The 12,425-nt window shown below is 34.5% G+C and overlaps 1 protein-coding gene across 1 annotated transcript; it reads left to right on the forward strand.

The window, feature by feature from the left end:
* The first annotated feature begins 558 nt into the window (after window positions 1-558).
* On the forward strand, window positions 559-1,095 carry LOC112719296 (uncharacterized). Its single transcript, XM_025770240.3, has one exon. It carries the CDS (start codon window positions 559-561, stop codon window positions 1,093-1,095), a length of 537 nt encoding a protein of 178 aa, XP_025626025.1.
* The last annotated feature ends 11,330 nt before the right edge of the window (window positions 1,096-12,425 follow it).

Raw genomic sequence — 12,425 nt, forward strand, 5'->3', positions numbered from 1 at the left:
CATAATTTTTATTCTCAAATGTAACATTTATGTTAGTGTTAGGAAAGAACACAAGAAAATAAAATATTAGTGTCATATATTCATGTAAATTCAAAGTGGAACAAATTTAGAAATTAAAATTTAAGGGATAACCCAAATTCAGAAGCTTTATCACTAAAATAACTGAAATACAACCCCGAGCGAATGGTGACATATGCATAAATTAATTGATGAGGAAATTTATGTGAAATATGCTGTCAAGTCTCTTATTTCCAAAAATGTCAAATAATGTAGACACTCAATAACCGCTAGTTATCTTTCTAATTTTGGTTAACAAAACTTTAATTGACGTGTAATAGTAGCTATAACTAACTATCTAAATAAATTAATTAATAATATCAATCTTTTTCTCCATTTTGTTAACCTGATCTGCTCATGGATATAGCTGCATTGAGTTGTAAGCTAAGTATTGCCAGATATGAGATCCACTAAAGCCATGAATTTACAACTTTACTTGACAAAAAAAAAGGTTATAACCTTGTTCAGTTTTTGTTTGAAGCCAAAATTGTTCCAAGGAAGATGGATTATTATAATCTTTTGCATGAGACATTGGCAAAAGGTAATGAAGAAATGAGAGGTAATAATATTTCCATGTCAAATCAAAATAGTTCTATCATTTGTCCCAAGCCAAGAAAAGTTGGGATTTTTGTTACCATCCCTAGAAGGCAATTAAGAGTAGAAAAATTATGTCATGAACAACAAAATGAAGGGTGTGATTCAAAACCTGGGGTAGAGCTTCTGGACACAATATCTAAGGAGAATAATTACTACATTGAAACACCATCACCAAACCCATTTTTTCTCAGGTCCCCTCCTATTAGAGCATCTAATCCTTTGATCCAAGATGCTCAATTTGGATACCAAAAGTACATTGCTTCTCCTCAATCAATAAAACATGTAATTTTACCATCTCCCATTTCTTCGCCGTCAGCAAGATCAGGGTTATCATCTCCGTCATCATTGCACAAAGGAGGGTGCACTGTCGTGATGAAGTTTGGAAGTAAATCGGCTGCGGTCAAGGTAATAGGATTTGATTGTCACATTGCAGTTGCTTGATCTAAGTAACAAAAAATGTGTACATAACAAGAATCTAACAAGGTGCATTGTTATATGACGCTATAACAGTGCTAAGAAAAATTGAGTCGGTGGTGTATATATATATTTGTTATGGTTTTGTAATGATTATCATCCTATGTATATGATTTTGTTTGATGGCAGTACTCTGTTGGAAACAACAACTGGAGAAATTAAATTTGTCAATAATATAGCATAATGCACATATTAATAATCCATTGATCGATTGACAAACTTTCTTCTTACTTTTATCATTTTTTTAGACTTTAACTTTGATATATTCACTGTGTAAAATGTTTCGCATAATCATCTAATCATATTTATTTTTTTAGATGACTATCTACATAGTCAATAAAAATAATATTTATTTTTGCTGATATAATAATAAATAATTGAATACACATATAAAACTATTTATACTGATAGTGTATATAAATTAAATTCTTTTTTAATGAATTAATAACAAAAAATTTTCCCTTAAATTTCACTAATTAATTATTATTCTATCTAAATCTTCTCTCAATCAAATTAGTCTCCAAAAGTTTTAACTTTAATCATGTTCATTCTTACCGATTTTTTCATCAAAACACTATTAGTGGCAAATTAAAATGTTTTCTCTCATTCTTCCGTCCTCTTCTCTGGCTATGTATACAGTTATTACAACTCCTCTTTCCATAATAGACACCACTAAACTCACCACCATAAATTCTGGTTCACATCCAAATTTATTTCTTTACTCCCTCCTCTTTATTAATCATCTGTGTTTCTCTTTTCCTTTATGTAATTTTTGAACATGAAATTTGAGTGGTGGTGGTGATTTTGGTGGTTTTGTACTATGTTGTTTAGTTTAATGATGATGATCGGTTGCCTCCATTCACGGGGCTTGTGGTGGGTTTTATGAAGATAGTTTTAGTTTGAGTAGCTATAACAATTTTGATTTTTGGCAATGGTGATAATGATAACAAAAGAGTAATGCTTGGTGAATAAATAAATGTTCAATCAAACTCCCAACCACGTGCTTTAAAAGATTGATTTTTTTACTTCATAACTTTCTCCCTTCGTCTTTTACATTTGTCGTTACTCCATTTCTTTTCATTTTTTCTTGTCTCCCTTGTTCTTTTCCAATCTCCTCTTTTTTTTCTTTTCTTCTTCTCTTCCTTATCAACATATTTTTTCTTAAAATATTTTGTTCAAAATAATTTATAAGAATTTTTATGTTGCCATTTTCTTTAAAAAGAATATGTTTTAGAGACCTAATTGAGACTTAGTTGCAAAAACACTTTTCACTCAATATTTTTTATGAAAAATTATATAGTGTTGCTAACAATGAGGCAGTGGTAAATAAGAAGAAGAGGAAGAAAGATCTATGTAGTAATGTCGGTAGCAATGATTTTAATTAGCAATGGTGGTAATGATAGTAGAAATTATTATTATGCTTGTGATGAGAATGGCAAAAGAGAAAAAGACAAAGATGTGGTTGTTTCTTCTAGTTCTTATTTTTATTGGTTTGTAGGTAGTTGCGATACTTCAATGATTTTTTTCTAGTTCTATATAACATTTTTGTCGAACTCTACATTTCGACTAATTATGAGTTTTTTTTATTTGCAACTAATACACTTGATATCATTTTGATTGAATACAATATTCAAGAAAGATTTTTCCTATCTTCTCGTCGATCGTGCTTATTTTTTATATGACAATGTGTACATGACATATGCATCCCAAGATCCGTAAATGTTTTGCAAAAGACTTTCATCCACTCTATGCTTTGATTGGAGTTTTTATTTTTCATCGCTTGGTAGGACAATAATTAGTAGGTATACTGCTATGTATATAGCTTTTGCTCAAAAAGATGTTTGGTAGATTTTTCTCCTTAAAAATCAAGCGAGGTCTCACTAGGATATTAGTGTATATCAGTTATTCTATTAAGTGTGTCGGTTAAACACTCATTCTATTCATCCTTTACAAATTGTTCTCATTAGACTTACCTTTATCGTAAGTCATTAAGGAAAGAAATGGGACGTGTCGAGTTGAGTGAACCTTTTGCATAGTCTCTGATGACTCGGTGTCTATTCATAACACAGTGTAGCCAAACCACTTTATCCAGTGTCAATATTTGTCATGGGTAGTTCTGGTAGTTCTATGTACACTATTGGTTGTTTCATATCTATAGATGGATGAGCATATGTCCAGTACAGAATGGAAGATAAAATTAGTTTAATTTTAATATTTATTATTATTATTATTATTATTATTATTATTATTATTATTATTATTATTATTATTATTAGTAGTAGTAGTAGTAGTAGTAGTAGAGTTTTGTTATTTTCACTACAAAAAAATTATTTATTTAGTTACTGTTAAAAAATATAGATAAAAATGAAAAAAATTATGCTTTTGACAAAGGTTAATTTTTTTTTTTTTTGCTTTAGAGACGCTTTAGTGGGAATGTATATTCGGACATTATTCTCAAAGGCTATGCTTTTCTGTATCAAAAGCTACGCTATTGGCATTCAGAATAGGGTACACTTTTCAAGTGATGCACTTGAAAACTAAAGGCTACGCTTTTCATCACTCATACTTACCAAAATTCAAAAAACTAGGCTACACTTATTTTTGCAACTGCATCACTTTTGAAATATGACAACATTGTATCTCTATAGTTAGTCTATATAAGCGTAGCCTTATATGCCTTACTTTTTTTTTAATTTCTATATATGTATAATATTCTAATAATCATTTTTCTAAAACCTAATATTTGATAATAGGGTTAAGTATTTTTTTCGTCCCTAAGGTTTGGGGCAAAAATCAAATTCGTCCTTGACCTTTTTTTGTTATTAAAATCATCCTCAACAACACTGAGAAACACTTTAAAATTATCCCCCCTTCATTAAACAAAAATTTTGGACACTTTTACCCTTTAGGTTGTTACCGGTAGTTGATGCCTTTAATGATTAAAAAATTAAATTTTTTTTCTTATAACTAGTTGGAGAGGGTGGGATTAGATCAAAATCTCACCACCAACCAAAATAATCGAGCGTCTGCTAGGGTTCCAGAAGTTGTGGTGGAGCCATGGCTTCAGGCAGCTCAAGGTCGTCTCATAGTCGGTCGTCTGTGCAGAAGAGAGTTTTTTCTGTGGGTATGGTGAGAGACCCGTGCTACGAATTTCGAGAACGAGCTGGGTGACGATTTTAGGGCTGCGTCAACTATGAAGTGCGTTTTTTTAATTTTTGTTCTTGTTGATGGTAATGTTTTGTTTCTGGGAACTAACTATGGTGGGATCCTGTAGATTAAAGAAAATTGTCAGTTCTTCCGTTGAGCAGACCCAGAAGCTGAAAGTGAATCAGCAGGTGATGAGCGGATATTTTATACGCTTTTTGGCATCATTTTTATATATTTTTAGCATGATTTGTTTAATTTTTATTATGTTTTCATAGGTTTTAGTGTCAAATTCAAATTTTTGGATTCTACTTTGAGTTTGTATGTTTGTATGTAATTTCAGGTATTTTCTGGTTGAAATGGAGGAATTGGAGCAAAAGTCTGATTCAGAGACAGAGAAAGCACTGCAGATGCCGTTCGGATCTGACATCTTTTCACTAGAAAGAGCTTTTCTGGAGACATAGAAGTCAAAATAGAGCGTTCTTAACGGATATGGAAAGCTGACTTTCAGAGCTTTCTAGCAATGTATAATAGTCCATAATTTGCTTTAGATTAGAAAGCCCAAAACTGGCATTAAACGCCAGCCCCCTGCCCTATTCCAGGCGTCCAGCGCTCAAAGGAGGAGACCAGGCATCCAAACGCCCAAAAAGGATCCTCTAGCCAGTGTTTAACGCTCTAGAGACCTCATAGCACATGGATCTCATCAAAGCTATGTCCAAACACTCACCAAGTGGCCCCTGGAAGTAGATTTTAGCTCTAAAAGACTGTTCTACCCTTTCTTATGTAATCCTTAGTCATTAGATTAGTATTTAAGGGATATTTTACATAATTATAGGAGACCTTTATGCCATATTTTTTATCATTGTGTTTCCTATCAGTATGAGTTTCTAAACCTCCTAGGTTGAGGGGAAGAGCCTTGTTGAGTTTTATGGATTAATAAAAGTATTACTGTTTCTTTTCAATTCGTGTTTGATTTAATTCTAAGATGTATTTTCGTTCTTCAACATTATGAATGGGATGACCCGTGAATTTCATCTTCATTCTTCATACTAAGATCGCGTGCATGGCAACCACCCGTGTTCTTCTTGGGTTCATGTGAATACTTAATTGGAAAGCATTGAACCGCCGGCTTGACTATACATCTCATAGATGGCTAATCCACGACTTTGTTGGAGACTTCTTGAGACACCAGTTCAGCTGAGGTATGGGGAGGTTAGGGTTTCTATGGTAGAGGCTAGAACCAAGGCGCAGCATCCTCTGATCCAGAAGATTCGACCTTGTCTGTGGCGTTTTGAGTTGGATCACCGAAGAGAATGAACTACAGGAACTTCACCCTCAATCAGAATGGATCCGCACTAACCCTGGGATTCAGATCTAGAGGAGTATTGGCAGCTGCTCAAACCAGCGTCAATTACATACAACCTGCCATAGAAGAAATCATTCACAATTGAAGAAGACAGTAAAATCAGAGTTAATCCAGAAGAACAAAGGATCTCTAAGCCTTAACCACCTTCTTATTCTTATAATCAAACCTTGTAATTCCATCTTAATTCCTTTTATGCTTTTAACCAAATCCAACGAATCTACAATTCACCTGGCTAAGATTTGCAAGATAACCATAGCTTGCTTCAAGCCACAATCCTTGTGGGATCAACCCTAACTTGCTCAGGTATCACTTGGACGACCCAATGCACTTGCTGGTTCAGTTGTACAAAGTGTGGGGATTCCTGCACCAAGTTTTTGGCGCCGTTGTCGGGGATTGTTCGAGTTTGGATAACTGACGGATTATCTTGTTCCCTAGATCAGGTATTGTCTTTAATTTTGTTAGAGTCTTTTATTTCATTTTATTTTATTTTTTTTTGAAAAAATTAAAACCTTTTTCAAAAATTTTTTCTCTTCTTTGTTTAATCTTTGTTTTTGGTTTGAGTATTTTGTTTTTGTTCTTGTTGAGTTTTCGATTTGTTTGAGTCTTTCTTTCAAAAAATTTTCAAAAATAGTTTCTTTTGTTTAAATCTTATGTCAATCTTTAAGTTTGGTGTCTTCTTGTGTTTTTCTTTTATAATTTTCGAAAATTTTGTCTTTGGTTTTTAAAATTTTTAAGTTTGGTGTTTTTTGCATGTTCTTGTGTTCTTTGAATTCTGAGTTTTGTTCTTGGTGTTCTTCTTAATCTTTAAAGTGTTCTTGTTTTTCTTCTTGTTTTGATCTTAAAATTTTTAAGTTTAGTGTCTCTTTTTGTTTTTCCTTCTAATTTTCGCATAGTAGGTGTTTTAGATCTAAAAATTTTTAAGTTTGGTGTCTTTTTGTTGTTTTTCTCTGTCTTCATTAAATTCAAACATAAAAAATATCTTTTCTATCTTTATTTTAATTAAATTTTCGAAAATCACATTAAAAATTCAGATTTTAATTTTAAATTTTTATCTTATCTTATCTTATCTTAGTTTTCAATTTTCAAAATCAAATCTTTTCAAAAATCATATTTTTCTCAAATCTTATCTTATCTTTCTATCTTTCTTCAAAATTCAAAAATTTAAAATTCAAAATTCAAATCTCTTATCTTATCTCTTTTCAAATTCAAATTTTAAAAAGTCCATTTTCAAAATTTTAATTCCAAATTTCAAATTTCAAAATTAAACCTTTTCAAAAATTAAATCTTTTTCAAATCTTTATCTTATCTTGTTGACCTTTTCAAAATTCGAAATCTAAAATCTGAAAGTTTAAAATTTCAAATTCAAATTTCAAAAGTCAAATTTCAATTTCAAAACTCAAAATTTAAAATTTAATTTTTAAATTTCAAATTTTAAATTCAAATCTTTTCTAATCTTCTATCTTATCTTATTTTCAAATCTTTTCGAAATTAGTTACTTATCTTCTCTCTCTTATTTTTCAAAACTTCCTAACTAATTCTTCTCTATTCTAATTTTCAAAAATTTTCTTCTTCTTCTATCTCTTCTATTTTCGAAATTCATTAACTAATTTTCAATTCCTTTTAATTAATTAACCTTAATTTTTGGAATAAATAAATAAATAAAATAAAAACAAAAATATTTTAATTACTGTTTATCTTTTCTACTTCTATTTATTCGAATTTTTCTTCTACTTCTTCTATCTTCACTCTTCTTTCTCTTCTTCTTCATATCTCACTGGGAGTTCTCTAGACCCAAATCAGGCATAGAAGCTTCCTTTCTTTCTTTTTTTCTTAATTATGACTAGAAACAGGGATAAAGAACCTCTCTTTAATCTTGATCTTGAACCTGAGAGAACATGAAATCTTTTAGAAAATTTTGAACAAGAAACTGAAGACATGGACGAACCTGAAGGAGAGGCAAGAAAGGTTCTTGGTGACTTCATCATGCCTACCTCTGACTTTTATGGCAAAAGCATCTCGGTACCTGCCATTGGAGCTAACAACTTTGAGCTTAATCCTCAGTTAGTCTCCCTTCTGCAATAGAATTGAAAGTTCTATGAACTTCCACTGGAAGATGATCCACATCAGTTCTTAGCTAAATTCTTTCAGATCTGTGGTACTATTAAGACCAATGGGTTAAATCCAGAGGTCTACAAACTTATGCTCTTTCCCTTTGCTGTGAGAGACAGAGTTAAGATATGGTTGGATTATCAACCAAAAGAGAGCCTAGACTCTTGGAAAAAGTTGGTTAATGCTTTCCTAGCTAAATTCTTTCCCCCTCAAAAGATGAGCAAAATCAGAGTGGAAGTTCAAACCTTCAGACAAAGAGAATGTGAATCCCTCTATGAAGCTTGGAAAAGATACACGCAACTAATTAGGAGGTGTCTTCCTGATATGCTCTCAGAATGGTCTATCATAGGAATTTTCTATGATGGTCTGTCTGAGAGGTCCAAAATATAATTGGATAGCTCTGCAGGTGGATTACTCCACCTAAAGAAAACACCTGCAGAAGCAAGAGAACTCATTGAGATGGTTGTAAAAAACCAATTCATGTGCACCTCTGAGATAAACCTTTTAAGTAATAGGGCCCCTCAAAAGATAGGAGTTCTTGAAATTGACACTCTAAATGCCATATTGGCTCAGAATAAGATCTTGACCCAGCAGGTCAATATGATATCTCAGCATTTGACTGGAATGCAAGCTGCAGCTGAAAGCACTAAGAAGCTTCTTCTGAAGTAAAAGCTTATGATCCTAACTAACCCACAATGGAGGAGGTGAATTAGATGGGAGAACCCTATGGAAACACCTACAACCCTTCAAGGAGGAATCATCATAACCTTTCATGGAATGATCAACAGAAGCCTCAACAAGGCTTCAATAGTAATCAAGGTGGAAGGAACCAGAATAGGTTCAACAACAAGCCACCATTCCCATATTCTCAAGGGAATTTGGAGACTCCTAAGCAGATCCTTTCTGACTTAGTCACTCTAGTCTCCAGCCTCTCCATGACCACTCATAGTTTCATTACTGAAATAAGGTCCTCCATAAAAAAATTGGAGGTACAAGTTGGTCAACTGAGCAAGAGGATCCCTGAGACTTCTCCTGACACTCTTACTGGTAACACTGAAGTAAACCCAAGAGAAGAGTGCAAGGCCATCACCACTGAGGTTGAGGCCGATTCTGGATAGAATGGGAAGGCATTGAACGCTAGTGAGGAAGACCTCACTGGGCATTCAATGCCCAAAATGGCTAAGAGCCTGGCGTTGAACGCTAATGAGGAAGCCCTCACCGGGCGTTCAATGCCCAAACAGACAGAGAAGCTGGCGTTGAACGCCATCCAGGACATCTCTGCTGGGCATTCAACGCCTAAAATGGTAAAGGAACTGGCATTTAATGTCAGTAAGGGTATAAAGCATGGGCGTTGAACGCCCAAAGAGCCATCAGAGCTGTAGTTGAATGCCAGTAAAGGCACACCCTCTGAGTGCTCAATACATACTCAAGACATTCCTATCCAAGAATTAAAGAAAGCCAAGGCTCATATAGAGACCATAGAGGTTGCTTTGGATGCACTTCTGTAATGCATGATTTCTGATGAACACTCATCCTCTGATGAGGATGAAGACACTAGGGAAGAGCAAGTTGCTCGGTACCTAGGGGCTCTCATGAAGCTGAATGCGAAGCTATTTGTTACAAAGCCTTTGGAGGAAGAACTTCTATTGCTTTCCAAAGAACTCAATGCTTTGGTTCAACAAAGGTGACCTTAGAAGCTTCCAGATCCTAGATGCTTTCTGATTCCTTGCACCATAGGTACTATGACCTTTGAGAAGTCTCTGTGTGACCTAGGGTCAAACATAAACCTCATGCCACTCTTTGTAATGGAGAAGCTTGGAATGTTTGAGATGGAAGACAAGTCAATGAAGAAGCCATATGGCTTAGTAGAGGATGTCTTGGTAAAGGTTAAAGATCACTATATCCATGCAAACTTCATAGTCTTGGACATTGGAGATGATGAGGATGAATCTATCATCCTCGGAAGATATTTCCTAGCCACTGCAAATGCCATGATTAATGTGGTAAAGGGAGAAATGGCTTTCCAAATAAGAGAGGATTACATCTTGTTCAAGATGTCCAATCCCAATTCTCCCTCTGATAAGAAGGAGAAAGTGGTGCAGCACCTAGTGTTCCAACCCTCTCTTTCTATGCAGAGCTTTACAAAACCCCCAGACATCAATTCTAAATTTGGTGTTGGGCAGCCATCAACTAGCTCTAAGAACAAAGGTACTAAGAAAAAAGTACCTAAAGGCTGGAAGGACAAGAAAGTCCCCACTGAAGGCCTCTCCCCAGGCATGAGAGTTGTCTTCACCAAGAAGCCAGTCATACCACATACAGTGAGTCGTGTCCTGTCTCTAGAGCATGTGGAGCTCATTCATGAGGAGACAGGAAGAAAGTTCTCTGTAAGGGGTGAAATTCTTAGCCCATATCATTCTCCGTAAGGAGTTAACCGTCAAGCTAGTGACGTTAAAGAAGCGCTTGTTGGAAGGCAACCCAACCTTAATTAATTATTTCTATTTCTTTTAATTTGTTAATTTTGTTTTTCTTTAAGTTATTAGGTTCATGATCATGTAAAGCAGTCAAAACAGAGACAGAAAAATTCAGCAGTGAAAACAAAACATTTTGGATAGAGTGTTGTTGGAGTTGAACTCCAGCCAGGGAGTAGACCTTGGGCATTCAACGCCAATACAGAGGGTAGGGAATTTGAATTTCCTAGTCTCCCAGGACCAGTGGGTCCCACAGCATATTTACCTACCCCACTTCTTTCTTCTTACTTTTACACTTTCCCATATGCTTTTCCCTATAAACCCTAGTCCAATCACATCCATATCACTTCCCCAAAACCCATCATAACTCCCACCAACCCCCACCCACTTCAAAATCAAATTTCCCTCCCATTTACCCTACCCATGACCGAACCTAACCCTACCCCACTCCTATAAATACCCCTCATTCTAACCCTTCATACACACACCTCTCATACACCCTTTATCTTCCTCTATTTTCTTTTTTTCTTTTCCATTCTTCTCTTTTCTTTAGTTTTGCTCGAGGCGAGCAAAGCTTTTAAGTTTGGTGTTGAAAAAGCACTTTCCATTCCCACTTATGGCACCCAAAGTTAGAGAGTCCTCTAGAAAGAGGAAAGGAAAGGCAGTAGCCTTCACTTTTGAATCTTGGAAGATGGAGAGATTCATCACCAAAGCCTATCAAGACCACTTTTATAAAGTAGTGGCAGAGAAGAAAGTGATCCCTGAGGTCCCTTTCAGGCTCAAGAAGAATGAGTATCCTTTGACATCCGAAGAGAGATCTGAAGAAGAAGTTGGGAAGTCCTAACCAATCCCATCCAAGAGGTTGGGATCTTAATGGTGCAAGAGTTCTATGCTAATGCATGGGTCACGAAAAACCATGGCTTTAGTGTGAACCCAAATCCTAAGAATTGGAGCACCATGGTCCGAGGGAGAATCTTAGATTTTAGTCCGGAAAGTGTGAGGTTGGCGTTCAACTTGCCTTTATTGCAAGGAGATCCACATCCTTACACTAAGCTAGGAGAGTCAACTTTGATTAGAGACTGGATCAAATGCTCTCAGGCATCTGTGTGGAAGGAGCACAGTGGAAAAGGAATTCCCAAGACAAGTCCATCACTAAGAAGAGGATGGAGCAAACTAGAGAGCATGCATATGAGCCTGTACAGCCGCCTCAGCATGAGATCCCTGAGATGCCTCAAGAGACGTATTTTCCTCCTCAAAGCTATTGGGATCAATGGCATACTTCCATGGGAGAATTGAGCTCTAACATGGAGCAACTGAGGTTGGAGCATCAAGAGCATTCCACCATCCTCAATGAAATAAGGAAAGACTAAAGATCCATTAGAGAAGATCAAAGGGCTATGAGGAAAGAACAACAAAGACAAAGGAGTGACATTGAAGAGATCAAGCACTACATTGGATCCTCAAGGAGGAGTACTAGCTGCCACCGTTAAAGGTGGATTCGTTCTCTTTAGCCCCTCTCCTTATGTCATTTTTTTTCTATTTTCTATTTTGTTGTATTATTTGTTCTTTTGTTCTTATTGCATGATCATTTCTATCTATGTCTTAAAGTTATAAAATGTTCCATATATCTATCACCTTGCTTAAAAAATAAATTTTATTTGAAAAGAATTGAGAGATACATGAATTTCAAGTTTATAATAAGAATAGTTCAATTATCTTGATGTGGTTGCATTGCTTTTGTTTTCTGAATGTATGAATAAATAGTGCATATTTGAAGTTAGAATTTTAGAATGTTGGTTTTTGAAAGAATAATGAAAAAGGAAAAGTATTATTGGTAATCTGAAAAATCCAAAAATTGATTCTTGAATCAAGAAAAAGCAGCAAAAAGAAAAAAAATAGAAAAAGCATGTTGCAAAAGAAAAAAAATATGCATGCAAAAAATAATAAAATGGCGAAAATAATAATAATAATAATAATAATAATAATAACAATAATAATAATAATAATAATAATAATAATAATAATAATAATAATAATAATAATAATAATAATAATAATAATAATAATAATAATAATAATAATAATAATAAAAGCCAATAGCTCTTTAAACCAGAAGGCAAGAGCAAAAAGCCAATAACCTTTTAAACCAAAAGACAAAGGTAAAAGGATCCAAGGCTTTGAGCATCAATCGTTAGGAGGTCCTACAAGGA

The sequence above is a fragment of the Arachis hypogaea genome, chromosome 2, assembly GCF_003086295.3.
Source record: "Arachis hypogaea cultivar Tifrunner chromosome 2, arahy.Tifrunner.gnm2.J5K5, whole genome shotgun sequence".
NCBI classification, from domain to species: Eukaryota; Viridiplantae; Streptophyta; class Magnoliopsida; order Fabales; family Fabaceae; genus Arachis; species Arachis hypogaea.

What these genes read in the sequence shown, in the direction of transcription:
- LOC112719296 (XM_025770240.3), top strand. Translation starts at nt 559, where the DNA reads ATGGATTATTATAATCTTTTGCATGAGACATTGGCAAAAGGTAATGAA.